At 45.3% G+C, this 23,685-nt stretch overlaps 1 protein-coding gene across 4 annotated transcripts in view; it reads right to left on the bottom strand.

Annotated features, from left to right (window-relative positions):
• The window catches only part of LOC106595628 (serine/threonine-protein phosphatase 6 regulatory ankyrin repeat subunit A), a 44,124-nt gene that overhangs the window by 7,239 nt on the left and 13,200 nt on the right, over positions 1-23,685 (bottom strand). For 2 of the 4 annotated variants that reach the window (XM_045719172.2, XM_045719173.2), the window contains exons 2-16: positions 22,896-22,979; positions 10,416-10,494; positions 9,699-9,769; positions 9,380-9,580; positions 7,829-7,916; positions 3,824-3,966; positions 3,293-3,505; positions 2,820-2,898; positions 2,502-2,616; positions 2,094-2,240; positions 1,694-1,762; positions 1,419-1,559; positions 929-1,040; positions 682-708; positions 437-511 (exon numbers count right to left, since the gene is read on the bottom strand). In XM_045719172.2, the coding sequence (XP_045575128.1) occupies positions 437-511; positions 682-708; positions 929-1,040; positions 1,419-1,559; positions 1,694-1,762; positions 2,094-2,240; positions 2,502-2,616; positions 2,820-2,898; positions 3,293-3,505; positions 3,824-3,966; positions 7,829-7,916; positions 9,380-9,580; positions 9,699-9,769; positions 10,416-10,494; positions 22,896-22,979 (1,644 nt within the window). Of the gene's footprint in view, positions 1-436; positions 512-681; positions 709-928; positions 1,041-1,418; positions 1,560-1,693; positions 1,763-2,093; positions 2,241-2,501; positions 2,617-2,819; positions 2,899-3,292; positions 3,506-3,823; positions 3,967-7,828; positions 7,917-9,379; positions 9,581-9,698; positions 9,770-10,415; positions 10,495-22,895; positions 22,980-23,262; positions 23,486-23,685 lie in introns of those variants that run through there. The other 2 variants (XM_045719170.2, XM_045719171.2) reach the window with 2 other exon arrangements.

Here is a 23,685-nt window from a genome sequence, read left to right as displayed (position 1 = left end):
TGAATAGAAACACAAACACAGTCTCAAGCAAAGTCCAGTGGTACGCCTGAATAGATATATAATCAATGTCCTATAGTAGACCAGTGGTACGCCTGAACAGAAATACAGTGCTAGACCTCTAAAGTAGACCAGAGTCTTTCAATCGGGAGCCCATTTTTGCTCCCGCCCAGCATCAACATCGGAGGTCCCTGCCAAGCGTGGGATTGAGAAACAAACACTACTTCTCCTCTGAGGTTGATTAACTCTGCCCCGACAGTCAACTTCCTGTGGAAAATCAACACCATGCCTGCTTCCCAGATAGCACCCTATTCCCTATGTAGTGAACTACTTTTGATCAGGGCCTATAAGGATCTGGTCAAAAGTAGTGTACTAAATAGGGAATAGGGTGCCATTTGTCATATGGAGACCACTACAGGAGCAGGTAGGCTTTACTCACAGCGAGGTGTAGAGGGCTGATGGGAGCTCTGACATCAGAGTCGTTCAGGATGTCTGTCCCTGAGGTTTCCATTAGCTGAGGAAAGACAAGGACGTTCAGACTTGTAACATATTTACTTGGAAGGTTAGTCTAGTAGCATGTGTAACATGGTAAATCTCAGTGACCAGCCCCTGCAGACATACTGGGGTGTTGCATCCATACCTTAAACAAGCAAGTGTGAGGAAAAGTTACCAACTGGCACTTACCACATCTAAAGGTGTTTCACTTGCAATCTGGAAAAAGAACATCAAGAGTGACGATGCGTCCACGACAAACATGCAGCCACACCTTAAAACCTACTGAATATCAATGACTGTGTCCCAAATGGCAGCCTATTCCCTATAAAGTGCATTACTTTTGACCAGAGCCCTATGGGCCCCCCACAGCCATTTGGGACGCAGGGAAAATGGTCTGTGGATGCAGGGCATCTAGTATCCTGTGGTTTGGACTCACCAGCTCCAGACAGAGGCGGTGTCCGTATGCAGACGCGTAATGCACTGCGTTGTAGCCCTGATTGTCCCTGATCCCTGGGTTAGCGTCGTTTCGTAGCAAATATTCCAGACACCTAGAGGTCAAGAGTTCACTAATCATTACACCAACATCAAGACAGACAGATAATCAAGCAGAGACACTTTCCCAAAGGAGACGTGGCCAAGCTTTCACACTGCAGACTGAACACGAGCGTGCATTCAAACACTCAACATACTCTCCAGACTACAGTGAAATGTGAAAGGTCACGGCCCCACAACACAACGGCAGGGTAGCCTAGTGGTTAGAGCGTTGGACTAGTAACCGAAAGGTTGCAAGTTCGAATCCCTGAGCTGACAAGGTAAAAATCTGTCGTTCTGCCCCTGAAAAAGGCAGTTAACCAGGCAGGTCAGTGGGAACACTGGGTTAAATGAAGGTAATAAAAACAACAGTAAGAGAGGAGTGTGAGACGTACTTCCCGTCTGTATCGGAGGCAGCAGCGTAGTGGAGCGGGGTGCAGCCCCTCTTATCCAGGTCATTCACACTGGCCCCAGACCCCACCAAGGCAAACAGACACTGGTAGTTACAGTTGGCTGCTGCATAATGCAGAGGACTCCTAGAAGAACACACAAACATTCAACAGAAACAGCTGATTGGAGATGTAAAACAATACATCCTATATGCCTCTATACTATATTCCCCATTATCATAAAGATAAAATATTAAAGTTATTTGATGCCACAGACAGACCTTCCGAAGCTGTCCTTTCTGTTGAAGTCTGCCCCTGTGTTGAGCAGCAGATTCAGACAGTCCAGGTTCCTGGTAACAAGATATCAAGTTTAGGCCCTCGCACATCTGAGCTATCAGCTGCACGTTAACAATGAGAGAACCTGAAAGAAAAGAGAAACCTGTACACTGCTCTTGCTAGCATCACTGTTTTTATTAAGGCTAATAAAAGCTAGAATAAAAACAGTGACACTAGCAAGAGCAGTGTGCAGGTTTCTCTTTCAGGAAGATATCAAGACAATTTAGTCAATACCACCATAACATGGAGCCACATTATACAGAAATGATACTGCAGGAGGAGAGTGGGTTTTCCAGGTCATGAACTACATATTCCTTGGTGTAAAGCCTGGACCAGTCCACTCACCCTCCAGCTGCTGCAGCATGTAAACAGGTCCTTCCAAAGTCGTCAGGGGTGTCTATATCAAAGCCTGATGAGAGGAGCTTTCGACAGCAGTCAGAGAAACCACTGAGAGCAGCCAGGTGGAGGGGGAACATCCCATGGACGCCTCGTCTGCAACAACATTTTATACTTTAAGCAGACACTCTTATTCAGAGCGACTTCCAGTTCATTCAGCTGAGTTTAGAAACAGCACCTCATCACAGTCCTCATTAAACCCTACAGCACACTGCAATGCTCAGTCTATCAACCACCCACACACTACAATGGAGGCCATTTCATGTGTTGAGCAGAGAGTCTCCAAGCAGGAATTCGGTCAATGACAGAATTGCAGATGCATGTTGCAGTATTGCTGGAAGCTGTGTGTTCTCTTACTTGGCTGTGTCAGCGCCGTTCGTGATGAGTGTATTGATGAGTAACTCGTGGCCGTAGCGAGCAGAGATGTGCAGGGGTGTGTTTCCATTCTTATCTTCACAGTCAATCTCAGCACCTAACACACACACACACACACACACACACACACACACACACACAAAACCACTTAACCCTAGAGGCATCATGAAGCTAAATGTTCAACCACGTTGCAGTAACATTGCTCTGTGCCAGTGTATCATGGTTTTAAGAGAAAAGACAAGATGCTGAAGAGCCTACTGGTTCATATATATTCTGTTGAGAGCATTCACAGAGACTCACCATTCTGGATGATGGCTTGAGATCTGGAGAAGCGTCCGTGGATGGCCGTCATGTGGAGGGGGGTCTTTCCATCTTTACTCTGCAGAGAGAGACAGAAGGTTCACACTGCAGTCTGTGCTGCTGACCACAGGTGGAAGTACGCTTTATTGCATTTAGTTTGTATTGTTAGGATTAATTCATTGGTATCTGAATGTATTTGGTCCAGGCATACTAAGCCGTGTGCTGCATCAGTGACCCAAAGTAGTGCACTATAAAAGGAATAGGGAGCCATTTGGGATGCACAGTGTCATCACGGCTTCTTACTCTGTGGGCCCTGGTCAAAAGTAGTGCACTATAAAGGGAATAGGGTGCCATTTGGGATGCACAATGTCATCACGGCTTCTTACTCTGTGGGCTCTGGTCAAAAGTAGTGCACTACATAGGGCACAGGGTGTCATTTAGTACAGACACTGTTGGTCATCCTGTCTCCTCACCTTGATGTTGACGTGGGCCCCGTTGCCAACCAGCAGCTCCAGGCAGAGCGCCCCGTGGCGCGAGGCGGCCGTGAAGTGGAGCGGGGCGAAACCCTTCTCGTTCACCTGGTTCACGTTGGCGCCGCACTCGATCAGCTCATTTACCACCACGTCCTGGCCGTTGTAGCACGCCACATGGAGGGGGGTGTTACCGTACCCATTGGGCTCATTTATCTGGCGGGAGGAGAGTGGGTAGAGAGAGGGGGGGGGGGGGAATAGAACAAAACAATACATTCCTGATCAGGTCACTTGGTTAGGAAAAACCCCTGACCCGACCCACTGGGTCCAACCTCCATCTCTTCATTACTTTGTTATGAAAACCCCCTGGCCCCGACACACTGGGTCCCAACCCTCTGGATCCAACCTCCATATCTTCATTACTTGAAAGGAAATCATTCTCCAACACACTAGAGCTCTGTCTTTTCGTGGCGTTGTAATTGAACAGGGACTACACAGTTGAATGCGGGGAGGTGTATGTATGTGTTGACTCACATCCACCCCAAGGTCCAGGAGGTACTTGACCACGCTGATCATGCCGCTGGAGGCTGCAGAGTGGAGAGGGGTGTAGGCCTTCTTGTCTTTACAGGACACCTCTGATCCATGAGAGGCCAGCAGTTTCACCACCTCAATGTGTCCTATGGGGGGGAAAAGAGAGAGAAAGAGAAACAGAGATGGAGAGAGAGACAGACAGATGGAGAGAGGTTCGTTTACAGTGGTACACAGCACCATTAGCAATACCTACATCGTGTTAGTACAATTGAAAACCTACATCTTATCAACATACTTAGTCCATCATTCTGACATAACACACTAGAGGTAGACCATACAGCTGAGCTGTGAGGGTAACACACAGCCCATTCATTCACTCACTGGGATAAGAACATTTGTATTTATTATGGATCCCCATTAGCTGCTGCCAAAGTTTATACAATTTTAAAACATTACATTCCCAGATTTCACAACACATTGTGTGCCCTCAGGCCCCTACTCCACATCTACAGTACTAAATCCATGTGTATGTATAGTGCATATGTTATCGTATGTGTGTGTGTATGCATGCGTCTGTGCCAATGTTTGTGTTGCTTCACAGTCCCCGCTGTTCCATAAAGTGTTTTTTAAATCTAATTTTACTGCTTGTGTCAGTTACTTCATGTGGAATAGAGTTCCATGTAGTCATGGCTCTATGTAGTACTGTGTGCCTCCCATAGTCTGTTCTGGACTTGGGGACTGTGAAGAGACCTCTTGTGGCATGTCTTGTGGGGTATGCATGGGTGTCCGAGCTGTGTGCCAGTAGTTTAGACAGACAGCTCGGTGCATTCAACATGTCAATACCTCTCATAAATAAAAGTAGTGATGAAGTCAATCTCTCCTCCACTTTCAGCCAAGAGAGCTTGACATGCATATTATTCATATTAGCTCTCTGTGTACATCCAAGGGCCAGCTGTGCTGCCCTGTTCTGAGCCAATTGCAATTTTCCTAAGTCCTTCTTTGTGGCACCTGACCACACGACTGAACAGTAGTCAAGGTGCGACAAAACTAGGGCCTGTAGGACCTGTCTTGTTGATAGTGTTGCTAAGAAGGCAGAGCATTGCCTTATTATAGACTTCTCCCATCTTAACTACTACTGCATCAATATGTTTTGACCATGACAGTTTACAATCTAGTGTTACTGCAAGCAGTTTAGTCATCTCAACTTGCTCAATTTCCACATTATTTATTACAAGATTTAGTTTAGGCTTTAGTGAGTGTTTTGTTCCAAATACAATGCTTTTAGTTAGAAATATTTAGGGCTAACTTATTCCTTGCCACCCACTCTGAAACTAACTGAGCTCTTTGTTGCGTGTTGCAGTCATTTCATCGCTGTAGTAGCTGACGTGTACAGTGTTGAGTCATCCGCATACATAGAAACTCTGGCTTTACTCAAAGTCAGTGGCATGTCATTAGTAAAAAAAAAAAGCAAGGGGCCTAAACAGCTACCCTGGGGAATTCCTGATTCTAACTGGATTATATTGGATAGGCTTCCATTAAAGAACACCCTCTGTGTTCTGTTATACAAGTAACTCCTTATCCACATTAAAGCATGGGGTATAAAGCCATAACACAAGTTTTTCCAGCAGCAGACTGTGATCAATAATGTCAAAAGCTGCACTGAAGTTTAACAAGAAAGCCCCCACAATCATTTTATCATAAATTTCTCTCAGCCATTTGTGTAAGTGCTGTGCTTGTTGAGTGTCCTTCCCTATAAGCATGCTGAAATTCTGTTGTCAATTTGTTTACTGTAAAATGGCATTGTATCTGGTCAAACAATTTTTTCCAAAAGTTCACTAAGGGTTGGTAACAGGGTGATTGGTCGGCTATTTGAGCCAGTAAATGGGGCTTTACTATTCTTGGGTAGCGGAATGACTTTAGCTTCCCTCCAGGCTTGAAGGCACACGCTCCCGAGTAGGCTTAACTTGAAGATGTGGCAAATAGGAGTGGCAATATCGTCTGCTATTATTCTCAGTCATTTTCCATCTAGATTGTCAGACTCTGGTGGCTTGTCATTGTTGATAGTCAACCATTTTTTCACCTCTTCCACACGGACTTTACGGAATTCAAAAGTACAATTCTTGTCTTTCATAATGTTGTCCGATATACTTGGATGTGTAGTGTCAGCGTTTGTTGCTAGCATGTCATCCCTAAGTTTGCTTACTTGCCAATGAAAAAGTAATTAAAGTAGTTTGCAATATCAGTGGGCTTTGTGATGAATGAGCCATCTGATTCAATGAATGAAGGAGCGGAGTTGGCTTTTTTCACCAAAATTCCATATAAGGTGCCAAAGCTTTTTTACTATCATTCTTTATATAATTTCTGTTTCATAGTGTAGTTTATTTTTCTTTAGTCACATGATTTCTTAATTTGCAGTACATTTGCCAATCAGTTTGGCTGCCAGACTTAATTGCCATACATTCTTCCTCAACCATACAATTTTTCAATTCCTCATCAATCCAAGGGGATTTAACAGTTTCTACAGTCATTTTCTTAATGGGTGCGTGCTTATTAGTTACTGGAATAAGGAGTTTCATGAAGTGCAGCGTCTGGTTGCTCCTCATTACACACCACAGACCAGCAAATATTCTTTACATCATCAACATATGAATCACTACAAAACTTCTTGTATGACCTCATATACACTATATTAGGCCCAGCCTTTGTGACTTTAATTTTCCTAGATATGGCTATTATATTGTGATCACTACATCCTATGGATTTGGATACTGCTTTAAAGCAAATATCTGCAGCATTAGTAAAGATGTGATCAATACATGTTGATGATTGAATTCCAGTGCTGTTTAACTACCCTGGTAGGTTGACTGACAACCTGATCCAGGTTGCAGGCACTGGCTACAGCTTGAAGTTTTTCCCTGAGTGAGCAGCTTTTTTTAATTTAACCTTTATATAACTAGGCAAGTCCGTTAAGAACAAATTCTTATTTAAAATGACGGCCTAGGAACAGTGGGTTAACTGCCTTGTTCAGGGGCAGAACAGATTTTTACCTTGTCAGCTCGGGGATTCGATCTTGAAACCTTTCGGTTACTAGTCCAATGCTCTAGGCTACCTGCCGCCCCAAGCTTGATGATAGCCAGTCAATATTTAAAATCACCCAGAAAATATACTTCTCTGTTGATATCACATGCATTTCACACATATTATCCAGATACTGACTGTTAACACTTGGTGGTCTATAGCAGCTTCCCACAAGAATGGGCTTTAGGTGAGGCAGATGAACCTGTAACCATATTACTTCAACAGTATTTAACATTAGATCGTCTCTAAGATTTACAGGAATGTGGTTCTGAAAATAGACTGCAACACCACCACTGTTGGCATTTCTGTCTTTTTGGTAGATGTTATAACCATGTATTGCTACCACTGTATCAAAGGTATTATCTAAGTGAGTTTCAGAGATAGTCAGAACATGAATGTCATCTGTTACAAGCAAGTTATTGACTTCATGGACCTCGTTTCTTAGGCTGCATATGTTAATATGGGCTATTTTTATTTTTTGCTTGATTGATAAGCTTCCCAGTAAAGCATTAAAAACAGAGGTAGACTTAGTCATGTTATTTACATTGGAGCTGATAGTACAGGGTGAGCTGCATAAAGTGGTCTTCCTACTATTGCACACCGCCTCAGTGCTAACAGTGTAACTCTGGTTTATAGGGGCTTGTATGATTACTGCATACAATCGCTGTAGGATAAACAGATATAATCGGGTGTATCAATTAAATTACTTACATTGAGTTGACCAATGCCCCTAAGATCATGTACATTCGATGCAGCATTATGATGACTCATTGTCACAACGGTAAGGATTAACTGAGCTGGTCTTGGATCATTTACCAGTCATTGTTTCAACGCAGCCTTGAAATGTGTGGACAGAGTCCAGGAACCAAGATGATTTGGATGGACTCAGTCACATTAGTCAGAATGTAAATGATGTGGTCAACTCATTACCCATGTAAGCAGCCCAGTGGATTGCTCGGCGGTCCTTCTTGTCAAAAGCATTAATGTTGGCTCCTCTGGAGAGAAGCAGCCTCACCATCTAACAGGAAAAGGAGAGAGAAACAAAACACAGGCTGAGGAAAACTAAAGCAAAATCTGCAAAAATCTGGCATCAAAGCCTCTCTTGAACAAACTCAAGCATACAACTAGGGCTGTGACGGTCATGGGACTTCCGGTGTTGGTGATTGGCGTGCCGTATGTACACAGTCATCGACATAACTGACAGCCGACGGACGGACGGACGGACGGGGGAAACATTAGCAAAGGAAAACAGAGTGTTTAGGCCTAACTGTCTTGCTCATAGGCATGCGAGTCTCAAGTTAAGGGGAAGCTAATTTTCACCATAAAAAATATATAAAGCATTCTATGCATCATCACATTTACAGACTTATGTAAGATAGCTAACTATTGCTAATGTGATTAGTAAATTGGATCGTCATTTAGGCTAATAATATAACTCAATCACTGTTCGCAAATAACGTCTGTTCAATGCAGCGCGTGATGGAGTAAGGCTAGGCTAGGCTATATCAGATATGTTTCTCTTTACAGGAAAAAAAATTGGCCTTTTTAAAATATGTTTTATCGTGCAATTCTACTACACTTTATATGACTATAGAGATTAGCAGAATCTTTTTCAATATGACTTTCAAGTGGCACTGACCCAGGGATAAAGAAAGTGAATATGCACACTCACCGGGGATATAGCCAATGCCAAAAATACTGTTCGCTCAATTAAGTTGAGAATTTTGATAACTAAAAGACAGATTAGTCTTTTCATTGTCTTCTCTTTGAAGCAATAGCCAATTGCTTTCCAAACTATGTTAGCCTACGGGTTTTGCGCATATTCTGCAAACAGGCTGGTCCAAATCATCTGGGTCTCCATCGTCGTTAGGTTTGAAACTGAAATGTGCCCAAATAGGTGATGCTATGCTTTTTTGTTGTTGCAATGAGAGCCATCTTTTTCACCTCACTCCTCCAACCTACTGTAACAATGAAAAAGGTCAGAGGTGAAGGGCAGAGGCTACCCACCCAACCCCAGCCTGTAGGTCATATATCTATAGATATAGTTATCCACGGCCCCCAAGTTTCACCTCACCCCCTCCCCAATGAACTGAATTGACCTTCAAAAGATTCTCTCCTATCAGCACATACAGCAGATGTGCTGATTGTGGCACATCGAAAGATAGTTGGAGAGAGGAGGAGATGTATACAGTTTAATAGATGGACTAAGTCAGCAAAACAATATAATCAAGAGTTAACACTCCCGCTATGGGTATATAGCGTATATGTACATTAAAATAAAGTTGATAAAAACATGTTGGCATTTTTGACGGTAATTTGATTTTCATGGCGGTCTTCATCCAAAACTGTCAAGGTTATCCAATTACCATCACAGCCCTACATACAACCATTGTAGCTAATCGGATGCACAGTAAACCTGGGGATAGGACAGGTATAAAGTGTCGACTACAGTGTGTAATCATGTCCATGCTAATTGCTAACCTCCAGGTGTCCGCTGAAGGCTGCATGGTGCAGCGCCGTGCGCCCGGCCCGGTCCGACACGTTCACATTGCTGAGGAGAGGGACCAGGGCCTCGGCACAGCGGACCGCCTTATTGGCCGCAGCGATGTGTAACGGCGTTTGCCAGTTCTTGTCCCTGGCGTTCACATCAGCAGAGTGTTTCAATAGCACCTGGACTGCCTCCTACAGGAGCACAGTTCAAATCATGTTCAACTTTGTTTAAAGTGCATTTAAAAATCACAACATATTTAACAGTAAAACACATATGCACAGGTGTGTGTGTCAGTATCAGTACACGTACCTCACTGCAGGAAGCCACGGCCCGGTGCAGAGGAGTGAGCCACTTGTTGTCTTTGGCATTTACTCTGGCTCCTGGGACACAGACAGACAGAAAGACAGGTGACAGACCGTTAATTAGGCCACTGGGGTTGATAAGGCAACATCTTAAATAGCTGGAGCACATAAAGGATGTGTCCAAAACATCACCCTAATACCTTCATAGTGCACCACTTCTGACCAGGGCCCATAGGCCTACCCATAGGGCTCAGGTCAAAAGTAGTGCACAATATAGGGAATAGGGTGCCATTTAGAACGCACAGAAAGCCTCTTGTAGAGAGCCATTCTGGAAATTGGACTTCCATTACACAGCAACACTCTGAAGAAAATGTCATGTCACTGAGTGGAGAGGAGTAGAAGGAGCTCAGCCAACGTGAGACGAGGTGCAACCCAAAATCATGAGGATATTGGAGTAACAGGTGCGACTCTCGCTCACAATTAAAATCTTGATGCTTCACTAATCAAGTAAAAAAAAAAAATCGGGACGTTTCAGCTGTCAATGGCCCTCATTAGAATTATTTTATTTATTATTTTTTTTAAATACATCGGCTGCACATTAGATCTTAATGGTGGTAAGTATGAGGGAAACGGTCACATGCAAACACAACAAGCATCAAAACAGAAGTCAAAGTCCGATGGACATGAGTCATTGCGTAATCCTTCTCTTCAATGATAACCTTACCTGATAGTATGAGTAGCTCTAGAATTTCTGTATCCCCTAGATAGGCAGCGGCATGCAACGGTGTCCGCTTCTCATTGTCCTGTAGGGAAGAGCCAAGAAGCGTTATAGCTGTTTCAAATTCAGCCATTATGGATACATTTGATTTTAATCGTACTTGTTTATACATTGTCATGGCTTGGATATTTCAGATGACAGCTGGATATTTATGGCTCTAACTAGGCTACACTAACTAGCCTACACTAAATTCAACAGTGCATGGCCTTATGAAAACAAGTATGCTATTGTACAAAGTACACTACCGTTCAAAAGTTTGGGGTCACTTAAAAATGTCCTTGTTTTTGAAAGAAAGCAAGTTTTTGGTCCATTTAAAATACAGTGTAGACATTGTTAATGTTGTAAATGACTAGAGGTCGACCGATTATGATTTTTCAATGCCGGTAGCGATTATTGGAAGACCAAAAAAAAGCAGATAAAAAAATTATAATAATAATCGGCCAATTTTTTATTTTGTACATTTGTAATAATGGCAATTACAACAATACTGAATATACACTTATTAACTTAATAATACATCAATAAAATCAATTTAGCTTCAAATAAATAATGAAACATGTTCAATTTGGTTAATGCAAAAACAAAGTGTTGGAGAAGAAAGTAAAAGTGCAATATGTGCCATGTAAGAAAGCTGACGTTTAAGTTCCTTGCTCAGAACATGAGAACATATGAAAGCTGGTGGTTCCTTTTAACATGAGTCTTCAATATTCCCAGGTAAGAAGTTTTAGGTTGTAGTTATTATAGGACTTTTCTCTCTATACGATTTGTATTTCATATACCTTTTGACTATTGGATGTTCTTATAGGCACTTTAGTATTGCCAGTGTAACAGTATAGCTTCCATCCCTCTCCTCGCTCCTACCTGGGCTCGAACCAGGAACACATCGACAACAGCCACCCTCGAAGCAGCGTTACCCATGCAGAGCAAGGGGAACAACTACTCCAAGTCTCAGAGCGAGTGACGTTTGAAACGCCATTAGCGCGCACCCCGCTAACTAGCTAGCCATTTCACATCGGTTACACCAGCCTAATCTCAGGAGTTGATAGGCTTGAAGTCATAAACAGCACAATGCTTGAAGCATTGCGAAGAGCTGCTGGCAAAACGCACGAAAGTGCTGTTTGAATGAATGCTTACGAGCCTGCTGGTGCCAACCATCGCTCAGTCAGACTGCTCTATCAAATCATAGACTTAATTATAACATAATAACACACAGAAACACGAGGCTTAGGTCATTAATATGGTCGAATCCGGAAACTATCATATCAAAAACAAAACGTTTATTCTTTCAGTGAAATACGGAAACGTTCCGTATTTTATCTAACGGGTGGCATCCATAAGTCTAAATATTCCTGTTACATTGCACAACCTTCAATGTTATGTCATAATTATGTAACATTCTGGCAAATTAGTTCGCAACGAGCCAGGCGGCCCAAACCGTTGCATATACCCTGACTCTGCGTGCAATGAACGCAAGAGAAGTGACAACTTCACCTGGTTAATATTGCCTGCTAACCTGTATTTCTTTTAGCTAAATATGCAGGTTTAAAAATATATACTTCTGTGTATTGATTTTAAGAAAGGCATTGATGTTTATGGTTAGGTACAGTCGTGCAACGATTGTGCTTTTTTCGCAAATGCGCTTTTGTTAAATCATTCCCCGTTTGGCGAAGTTGGCTCTCTTTGTTAGGAAGAAATAGTCTTCACACAGTTCGCAACGAGCCAGGCGGCCCAAACTGCTGCATATACCCTGACTCTGTTGCAAGAGAAGTGACAATTTTCCTAGTTAAAAGAAATTCATGTTAGCAAGTAATATTAACTAAATATGCAGGTTTAAAAATATATACTTTTGTATTGATGTTTATGGTTAGGTACACGTTGGAGCAACGACAGTCCTTTTTCGCAAATGTGCACCTCATGGATTATATGCAACGCAGGACACGCTAGATAAACTAGTAATATCATCAACCATGTGTAGTTAACTAGTGATTATGATTGATTGATAAGGTAAGTTTAATGCTAGCTAGCAACTTACCTTGACTTCTTACTGCATTCGCGTAACAGGCAGGCTCCTCGTGGAGTGCAATGTAAGGCAGGTGGTTAGAGCGTTGGACTAGTTAACCGTAAGGTTGCAAGATTGAATCCCCGAGCTGACAAGGTAAAAATCTGTCGTTCTGCCCCTGAACAAGGCAGTTAACCCACCGTTCCTAGGCCATCATTGAAAATAAGAATGTGTTCTTAACTGACTTGCCTAGTTAAATAAAAGGTGTAAAAAAATAAATGTAAAAATAAAATAAATAAATTAAATTAAAATAAAATAAATCGGCGTCCAAAAATACCGATGTCCGATTGTTATGAAAACTTGAAATCGGCCCTAATTAAAATCGGCCATTCCGATTAATCAGTCGACCTCTATAAATGGGCTATTGTAGCTGGAAACGGCTGATTTTCAATGGAATATCTACATAGGCGTACAGATGCCCATTATCAGCAACCATCACTCCTGTGTTCCAATGGCACGCTGTATTAGCTAATCCAGGTTTATCATTTTAAAAAGGCTAATTGATCATTAGAAAACCCTTTTTCAATTATGTTAGCACAGCTGAAAACTGTTGTCCTGATTAATGAAGCAATAAAACTGGCCTTCTTTAGACTAGTTGAGTATTTGGAGCAGCATTTGTGGATTCTATTACAGGCTCAAAATGGCCAGAAACAAAGCACTTTCTTCTGAAGCGCGTCAGTCTATTCTTGTTCTGAGAAATGAAGGCTATTCCATGAGAGAAATTGCCAAGAAACTGAAGTTCTCGTACAACGCTGTGTACTACTCCCTTCACAGAACAGCACAAACTGGCCCTAACCAGAATAGAAAGTGGGAGGCCCCGGTGCACAACTGAGCAAGAGTACAAGTACAGTAGAGTGTCTAGTTTGAGAAACAGACGCCTCAAGTCCTCAACTGGCAGCTTCATTAAATAGTACCCGCAAAACACCAATCTCAATGTCTACAGTGAGGCGACTCCGGGATGCTGGCCTTCTAGCCAGAGTTGCAAAGAAAAAGACATATCTCTGACTATCCAATAAAAAGAAAAGATAGGCAAAATAACAGACACTGGACAGAGGAAGATTGGGGGAAAAAAGTGTTATGGACATACAAATCTAAGTTTCAGGTGTTCGGATCACAAAGAACTTTCGTGAGACGCAGAATAAATTAAAAAAATGCTGGAGGAGTGCTTGACGCCATCTGTCAAGCATGGTGGAGGCAATGTGATGGTCTGGGGGTGCTTTGGTGGTGGTAAAGTGGGAGATTTGTACAGGGTAAAAGGGATCTTGAAGAAGGAAGGCTATCACTCTGTTTTGCAACACCAAGCCATACCCTGTGGATGGTGCTTAATTGGAGCCAATTTCCTCCTACAACAGGACAATGACCCACACCGCATCTCCAAACTATGCAAGAACTATTTAGGGAAGAAGCAGTCAGCTGGTATTCTGTCTATAATGGAGTGGCCAGCACAGTTACCGGATCTCAACCCTATTGAGCTGTTGTGGGAGCAGCTTGACTGCATGGTACGTAAGAAGTGCCCATCAAGCCAATCCAATTTGTGGGAGGTGCTTCAGGAAGCATGGGGTGAAATCTCTTCAGATTAACTCAACAAATTGACAAGTGCAAGGCCAAAGATCTGCAAGGCTGTAATTGCTGCAAATGGAGGATTCTTTGACAATAGCTAAGTTTGAAGGAAACAATTATTTCAATTAATAATATATATATATATATATATATATAAAAACATAAATAACCTTGTCAACATTTCCTACTCATTTTGCAACTCATTTCATGTATGTTTTCATGGAAAATGAAGGTTACATATATAACCACGGTTATGTGAGCTATATGATCACTCCAATATATTGGTATCACTCCACGGCGGAGGGATACGAGTTGAGGATTTACAGATTTACTCCCGTATACACCTGTGTCACGGCTGGGGTGCGCCCCTATATATAGACCCCATGGCCGCGACACACATCCTCTACATAATTTGAGGCCCCTCTAGCACCATAGAGGATTGGAGTGATCCAATATAGCTCACATAACCGTGGTTACATACGTAACCTTCGTTATGTTTCACTATATTGGATCACTCCAATATATTGGTATACCCGTACCAGATTTAGTCGGTGCTAGAGGGACCTGGTCAGCCAGCGGTGAAGTCCCAGTGCGGGACCGAGACGCAGTGGCCGTCAATGTGGAAAGGGGTCCCGGCACAGTCCCGGAAGGGGAGGCGACACCAAGGACCCCTGAACCAACCGCAGAGGGAGGTGCCACATTTAACCGATAGTCCCTAGCAAAGGTGCAAGAGGAAGTCCAGCTGGCCGCAGCACAGATATCAGCGAGGGGCACTCCTCTCAGTAGAGCCCAGGACGCAGGCACACCTTGTGTCGAATGTGCCACCACAGGTCCCAGCACTGGCCTGCCAGCCAGGCGGTATGCTGTCGTAGTCGTACCCACGATCCAGTGAGAGCCGCTGCTTTGATAGCCCAGCCCCCAGGACGCTCTCACCATAGCAGAAAAAGAGCTGCTCTGTTCTCACTGACGGTGTGCGCTCCACATAGGCAGCCAGTGCCCTCACAGGGCACAGCATGCCAGAGGGAGGCCCAGACTCCCCCGCCACTGCCAGGGGGTCATAAGCAGTCAGGATAAAAGGGATGTTCACATGCATGTTTGACAGAACCTTCAGGAGGAATGAAGGGTTGAGGCGGAGAGATATACTCCTCCCCCCAGGTCCATCCGGTAGCACTCAGAACTTACTGAAAGAGCATGGAGCTCACCCACCCTCTTCATGGAAGTAATCGCTACCAAGAAAGCCACCTTCATAGAGAGGTGTTTCAGGAAGGCAGATTCCAATGGTTAGAAAGGCAGCTTTGCCAAAGCTGCCAAGACCACATCCAGAGCCCAGCTCGCCATTGAGCAGGTCCTAGTCGGACGTAGGCGACAAACCCCCTTCATAAACCTGGAGACCAAGGGATGTCGCCCCACTGGCCTGTCCATCCACCCCACATGGCAGGCAGATATAGCAGACAAATACCCTCTCAGTGTAGATGCTGCTAAGCCCTCATCCAAGCGAGACTGCAGGTATTGGAGGACATACTGCACCCCGCATGACTCGGGCACCACCTCAATACCAGTGCACGAAGAGCAGAACAACCGCCAGCACAACTGGTATTCCGAGGTTGTAGCCGGTGCCGTTGCGCTCTCCATGGTGTTCATTACACCCTCCTGTAATCCTAACAGTGACCATTGGTGCCGTTCAGTGGCCAAGCCCACAGACTGAGGCGGTGCGGCCTCGGATACCACAGAGTTCCCCTGGCCTGAGACAGCAGGCCAGGGGAAGTTGCCAAGGTGTCCCAGAAAACACGGACAGGAGAAGGCTGAAGCAGGATCATCCGGGCCAGTATGGGGCCGCCAAAAGCAGACGATGCTTTGCCATCCTGGTCCTGTCCAGCACAGCCTGGATCAGAGGGGAAAGGGGGGAAATGTGTAAAGCTCCAGTCCTGGCCAATCATGAGCCAGAGCATCCAAGCCCAGAGGCTCTGGTGGGACCGACATGGAGTACCACAGAGGCAGTGCGCATTATCCAGGGAGGCAAACAGGTCCACCTGCACCCTCCCGAACTTGTCCCACAGGTGCTGCACCCACCACCTGGGGATTTAGGCTCCAGTCCCAAGATGGCGGGCCCTCCCTTGAGAGCATATATCTCCTGCCACATTCAGGATGCCAGGTACGTGCGCTGCGCGTAGAGATGCTAGACATCCCTGAGCCCACAGAAGGAGCTCCCGTGCCATAATATGGAGGCGGTGGGACCTCAGTCCACCCTGATGGTTGATTTAAGCCACCACTGGTGTTGTCAATTCTCACCAGGACATGTCTTCCCTTCAGATGTGGAAGGAAAGACTGCAGGTCCAGCAGTATAGCTCAGAGCTCTAGTGTATTGATGTGCCAGCTGCTCCAAGGGGGTAGCCAACAGCCGCTGCCGACCTGCCCTTGGTCACACCCCCCCCAGCCGATCTGGGAGGCATCTGTGCTGACCAGCTCCCGGTGGCACATCAGCATCTCCACCCCACCTGAGAGAAAGGAGTGACAGCACCACCTCAACAATGCCCCGAGGCACTGTGTGGTCACCCGCAGCTGGCGGTGACGATCTGGGTGCAGCCGGTGGGAGTTGAACCACTGTTGAAGAGGCCGACGATGGAGCAGGCCCAGCGGAATCAACAACGAGGCCGGCGTTGGCAGGTTATCCACCCACCCCTGCCGAAAGTGGTCGAGGCAAGATAAGATTGCCTGAACCCTTCTGGTGGGCAGGCGTGCTCTCATGACCAACGAAGGCCACCCTCTGGGTGGGTGTCAGATGACTCGTCATTTATAGTAATGCCCAGGCCGCCGATATGGGTCAGGAGCACGTCTGTCTGACAGGACCTGGGTCCTGGTCGGGGCACAAATAAGTCAATCGTCCAGGTAATGGAGGATTAACATCCCTCGGGACGTGAGAGGTGCCAGGACAGCGTCCATGCACTTTGTGAAAGTATGGGGTGCCAAGGAGAGGCCAAAAGGAAGAACAACGAATTCGTAAGCCCTCCCTTCGAAAGCGAATCGGAGGTACTGCCAATGAGCTGGGTGAACAGGAACATCGAAGTGAAAAACCACTGGTCCCTGGACACAGCCGGCAACATATGGGCCGGGGACAGCATGTGGAAACTCAGTACCTTCAAGTACCCATTGAGGTTGCAGAGGTCCAGAATTGGTTGAAACCCTCCATTTCTTTTTGGGACCACAAAATAAGTGGAGTAGAACCCACCTAGCCGTTCTGTCTTGATCCTGCAGATGACACCTTTGTCCAGGAATGAGCTGATCTCCAGCCACAGGGTTTTTTTTGTGGGGGGGGGTGACATGAAGGATGGGGGCCGGCACCGGAATTGTAGTAGGTACTCCTCGAGCATTTTGGACAACACCTATGGGGACTCCACACACTCCTCCGACTTTTCCCTTTGAGACCAGTGGAAGAGGCAGAGGCCAGGGAAGGGTGTGTCAGGGATCCTGCCAGGTCCCGCCTCTCCTCTGGCGACCCGAGTGCCTGGGTCCCCCAGGCACGTCCCTATGGCTGTGAAAGGTTGACAGGTTGTTGCTCCACCGCACGCTGTGCCCCTCCCCACTGTCGTTCCTCAGCACGAGGCGATGTGGCAGGAGAGGGACCCCACCGTCGTTCAGGTGCAGGTGGGTGGCGACGGTCCATCTGCCTTGGGCCTGAGGCAGCGGCATTAACAGTCTCAGGGTCTCCCGGTCCCTACGAACTTCATCGGTCTGCTCCAGAATGTCATTAACCCCTGGGCCAAACGTCAGCCCTGGGGTGATGGGGAGAGTAGCAAATGTGTTCTGGAGAGCAGCTGGCAGACGGGATTGGGCCAGCCAGAGATGGTGCCGGGAGGTAATCACCTGCACCATGGCCCGTCCATTGGAGCAGGCCACATCCCTCTGGAGCAGGGAAAGCAGGCAAGACACCTCCATTGCGTCCCAGAGGAGCTCCTCTGTGCCCCCCTGCAGCACGGGGCAACAGAGTCTGCAGGTAGGCCGTTGGTAAGGCGGCCAAGAGAGCAGAGGGACCCATGTGGCTTTCAAGTCCGCATTAAAGACTCTGGGGGGTCCCGGCTTCAGTCGCGGGTTCTGCCCTATAATCTCCCGGTCCGGGAGGACCATGGCAGCGATCATGGTGTCCATGGTCGGGTACTCCTGGAGGCCGAGTGACTCTGCACCCGCAACATAACTCCATGGTCCAGTCTCTGTTGTGAGTCGGAAGCACCCCCTGGCAGAGGCCCAGCTCTCCTGCAAGGCCTCGCGGAACTCAGCAGAGATGGGGACAAATGGAGAGTCATCACTGTCCACTAGTTTGATGTCCAGTGCAGAAGCTACCCGAGTGAGTAGGCCCCTCGTAGCCTCGAGGCGATGAAGCCCCACTGCCGGCTTCTGATGGCCCATCAGCCTGGTAGCCCCGCTCACGGCGGTGAACAGTGCCAGCATCGTCCCCCAGGAACAGCCCATCCCTGGCCAACAGGGAAAAAATGTTGTCGCCATCGAAGCTATCAACCTCCTGACGCAGGGCATGCGCCCTCCATTCAAGGTGGTCTCAGCGGTCCGACTCCTGCCCCCGTCCAGGACTGGCAGCAGAAGAGCTCTGCCTGCAGTGGCTCCGGCCACACTACTGGACTCAGTAGAGGGACTAACAGCTCGCTGGCGCACCACTCCTGAGGGAGGGAGTTCGTCCCCAGCCTGAGCCTGGCCGACCCACTCGAGCATGGCCTCCAATCACGCCAGGCGCTCAGAGAACACCACACAAAACAGGCATCCAGTAGGGCACTCCACCGCCCTCTCCGTGTGGCTCGAACCCGGCAGTGCATACACGAGATATGCAGATCTCCAGAGGGGATGTCACCATCACACCTGTCACAAAGGGAAGCCATAAGCTCAGCCAAGCCAGCAAGGCCACGGAGTAGGGGTCCAACGCCCTGGGAGAGCTTATATCGTGACCCGCTTCGAGGAATAGGAACCCGGTGAGGGATAAATTACCCAGTACCTCTACAAAAAACAGGGAAGACCCATGTGGGAAAAACAGCCAGACAAAAAAACTGCAACCAGGTAATGGATTTTATTTATGGGTTGTTTTGTTTTTTACGCCAACTGCAATATTACCTAGCCAGTTTAATATCCAAGCAGAAAACAAAACAGCACCATATGGAGTAACTCTGTTCACTTCTTGCGAATTAGTCGGACGCTAGCGTCCCATTTCGACACCTTCCGGTGAAATTGCGGAGCGCCAAATTCAAATTAAATTACTATAAATATTAACCTCTTACATCTAGACGTTCCGCTAGCGGAACACCTGCTCCAATATCCAATGATGGGCGTGGCGCGAAATACAAACTCCTCGAAAATCCCAAAACTTCCATTTTTCAAACATATGACTATTTTACACCATTTTAAAGACAAGACTCTCCTTTATCAAACCACACTGTCCGATTTCAAAAAGGCTTTACAACGAAAGCAAAACATTAGATTATGTCAGGAGAGTACCCAGCCAGAAATAATCAGACACCCATTTTTCAAGCTAGCATATAATGTCACAAAAAACAAAACCACAGCTAAATGCAGCACTAACCTTTGATGATCTTCATCAGATGACACTCCTAGGACATTATGTTATACAATACATGCATGTTTTGTTCAATCAAGTTCATATTTATATCAAAAAACAGCTTTTTACATTAGCATGTGACGTTCAGAACTAGCATTCCCACCGAACACTTCCGGTGAATTTACTAAATTACTCACGATAAACGTTCACAAAAAACATAATTATTTTAAGAATTATAGATACCGAACTCCTTTATGCAATCGCGGTGTCCCATTTTAAAATAGCTTTTCGGTAAAAGCACATTTTGCAATATTCTGAGTAGATAGCCCGGCCATCATGGCTAGCTATTTTGACACCCACCAAGTTTGGCACTCACCAAACTCAGATTTACTATAAGAAAAATTGGATTACCTTTGCTGTTCTTCGTCAGAATGCACTCCCAGGACTTCTACTTCATCACCCAATGTTGTTTTGGTTCCAAATAATCCATAGTTATATCCAAATAGCGGCGTTTTGTTGTGCGTTCAAGACACTATCTGAAGGGTAACAGAGGGTGACGCGCCCGGTGTGTATCGTGACAAAAAAATTCTAAATATTCCATTACCGTACTTTGAAGCATGTCAAACGCTGTTTAAAATAAATTTTTATGCGATTTCTCTCGTAAATAAGCGATAATATTCCGACCGGGAGTCGTTGTTTTCGTTCAAAGACTGAAAATGTAAACATGGAGTCGTCTCGTGCATGCGCTACTGTTTTTCAGCCAGAGACAGCAGAGTCATCATTCAACGTTCTGGCGCCTTCTGAGAGCCTATGGGAGCATTAGAAAGTGTCACGTTACAGCAGATATCCTTTGTTTTGGATAGAGATGGCAAAGAAGGCCAAGAAATGGTCAGACAGGGTACTTCCTGTACAGAATCTTCTCAGGTTTTGGCCTGCTATTTGAGTTCTGTTATACTCACAGACACCATTCAAACAGTTTTAGAAACTTTAGGGTGTTTTCTATCCAAAGCTAATAATTATATGCATATTCTAGTTTCTGGGCAGGAGTAATAACCAGATTAAATCGGGTACGTTTTTTATCCGGCCGTGAAAATACTGCCCCCTATCCATAACAAGTTAAAAACTTTCATGAAATCACAAGTACAATACATCAAAATAAAGCTTAACTTGTTGTTAATCCAGTCGCCGCGTCAGATTTCAAAAAGGCTTTACGGCAAAAGCAAACCATGCGATTATCTGAGGACAGCGCCCAGCATGCATAACAAATCATTTTTAACCAGGGAGTTGCGACACGAAAGTCAGAAATAGCTATATAATATATGCCTTACCTTTGAAGATCTTCTGTTGGCACTCCAAAAGGTCCCAGTTACATTACAAATGGTCCTTTTGTTCGATAAAGTCCTTCTTTATATCCATAAAAACTCAGTTTAGCTGGCGCGCTTCAGTCAATAATCCACTCGGTTTCCCTCCTTCAAAATGCATACAAAATGAATCCCAAACGTTACCAATAAACTTACCCAAAAAAGCCAATCAACGTTTATAATCAAACAATAGGTACCCTAATACACAAATAAACTATCAAATTTAAGACGGAGAATCGTTATTGTCTTTACCGGAGAAAAATACCAAAGGCGGCGCTCTCAATCACACGCTTGGAAACACTACAGCCAAAATGGGAGCCACCTACATTTTTCCAAAAACCAGCCTGAAACTCTTTCTAAAGACTGGTGACATTAGCGGAAGCCCTAGGAACTGCAATCGGGCACGATTTCACCCTATTATAAAAGGGCCAGTTATTGAAATCAGTGGTAGTGTTTTTTTTTTTTTTGGGGGGGATGGTTTGTCCTCGGGGTTTCGCCTGTCATTTCAGTTCTGTTATACTCAGACATTATTTTAACAGTTTTAGAAACTTTAGAGTGTTTTCTATCCAAATCTACCAATTATATGCATATCCTAGCTTCTGTGCCTGAGTAGCAAGCAATTTACTTTGGGCATGCTTTTCATCCGGACGTCAAAATAACATCCCCTATCCCAAAGAAGCCCACCACGATACTCTTACATTCCGCAGGGGAAAGAACAAGAAAAAAACCCTGTAGGGTAATTAGCAGAGAAAGGCATGTTAAAGCAATTCACAACACACACAGAACAAGCCAGTCAGCAAGTTGTGTAAGTAAAAGTTGTAGTGTAACGCTAACGAAACACAAGCACGACAAACCACGGGCGGAAGATACAGATCAACCACGCACAGCGAGTGGAGCACTTTAGAGGGGCTGGCAATGTGGCCAGCTGCTCCAGGCTGCAAACAGCCAGTGAGTATACTTCCACGCAAGATATTACACTTACCAGTGACTTACCAAGCGAACTTCAGAAAGTTTGTACATCAAACCATACGGACGTCCGCCGAGACAATGAGAGAATGTGTATCGCGGCCATGGGATCTATATATAGGGGCGGACCCCAGCCGTGACACAGGCGTACACGGGAGTAAATCTGTAAATCATCACCTCGGATGTATCCCTCCGCCGCGAAGTGATACCAATATATTGGAGGGATCCAATACAGTGAAACATAACAAGGACATTTCTAAGTGACCCCAAACTTTTCAACGGTAGTGTACATACTTGAACACAGGGTTTCCCAAACTCAGTCCTGATTCAAATAATCAAAGCTTGATGCTGAGTTGGTTATTTGAATCAGCTGCGTAGTGCTTGGGCAAAAAACAACATGTGCACCCAAGGGGGGCCCCTAGATCGAGTTTGGGAAACCCTGCTTTAACAGGCTAAAACTATTTTAAACCGGTCTTATTTTGAGACAAACAAAGTCTGCTCCAGCCTATAAGAACGAGGAGGAATGTCATAAACTAAGTAGAACCAGATCATGAACTACAGTACTGTAAAGTGACTGATACTGAACAAGGTGCATACGGCTGATGGAAGGAGGTATCCGTTCTGATCAGGCTAAAATATTCAGTAGGGTTGCAAAATTCCAGTAACCTTCCCAACATTCACAGGTTTTTCCAGAAATCCTGGTTAGACAGAGGGTTCCGGAATTCCTGCTTATTCCATTCTGATTCAGGAAGTCTTCATATCGGGATTTCTGGGAAAACCTGGGCATTTAAGTTACCAGAATTTTGCTTACCTAGATTTTGGCAACAAATGACTTAAGTTATAAAATGTGAAAGAAATGGTGTGTTCCTATCCAGAGGACAGACAGGAGGGTGGGAATAATGGTAGGAAACAGCTGGGATGATTACCTGAACATTCACATCCTCTTTCTGAAATATGAGGGAGCGCACTTCATCTGGGTCCACATTGAAGATGGCTTTCAGTAGGCCAGGCTGGAAGAGAGAGAGAGAGACAGGGGGACAGAGAGAGACAGAGAGAGAGGGGGAGACAGGGGGACAGAGAGAGACAGGGGGACAGAGAGAGACAGGGGGACAGTGTCATTCATTGATTTGAACAGTCAGTGCCTCTCAAAGACCTGTTACTATTCACTCAGCTTAGCTAAAACCAACACCAAGGAATAATCCAAGAATAAAAACCAAGTAGGTTAAAATCTCAACTCTATAGTGAGACATGGAGCCTATACAGCCTCATTGTTGCTGTGCAAAGGCAGCTAACCTGAAGTCCTTTGGCCCAATACCTCACTGTGATAGAGAGAAAAAGAGCTCTCATCCTTCTCCTCAACAACCACAATACACACACACACACGACTCATTCACTCACAAAACACACATGTCCCAGTGTCCAACAAAAATTCCTTCTATAAAACATCAGAGATGAGAGCAGCAACTTCCAGAAGGTCACACACACACTAAAAGGGTGGCAGCTCCGCCGTTGATTCACAAATGAAGCCAGGCAATGTGACTTCATTTATAGTCAACCATTAACAACCCCCCGTCCCAGTCTCTACACTTTGGATAGAAGGCTAAAGTCCTATTCTTAAAGCAGCATTTATCCTTATTTTTTTACTCAGTAGAACATGCCATTCCTGTAGAGATGAGGTGCTCTGTTGAATGTCTTACACATGCCCCTCCCACCCAG

The sequence above is a fragment of the Salmo salar genome, chromosome 05, assembly GCF_965601325.2.
Source record: "Salmo salar chromosome 05, fSalSal1, whole genome shotgun sequence".
Lineage (NCBI taxonomy): Eukaryota > Metazoa > Chordata > Actinopteri > Salmoniformes > Salmonidae > Salmo > Salmo salar.
The sequence above is the reverse complement of the archived record's forward strand: the minus strand, read 5'-3'. Positions and strand labels throughout refer to the sequence as shown.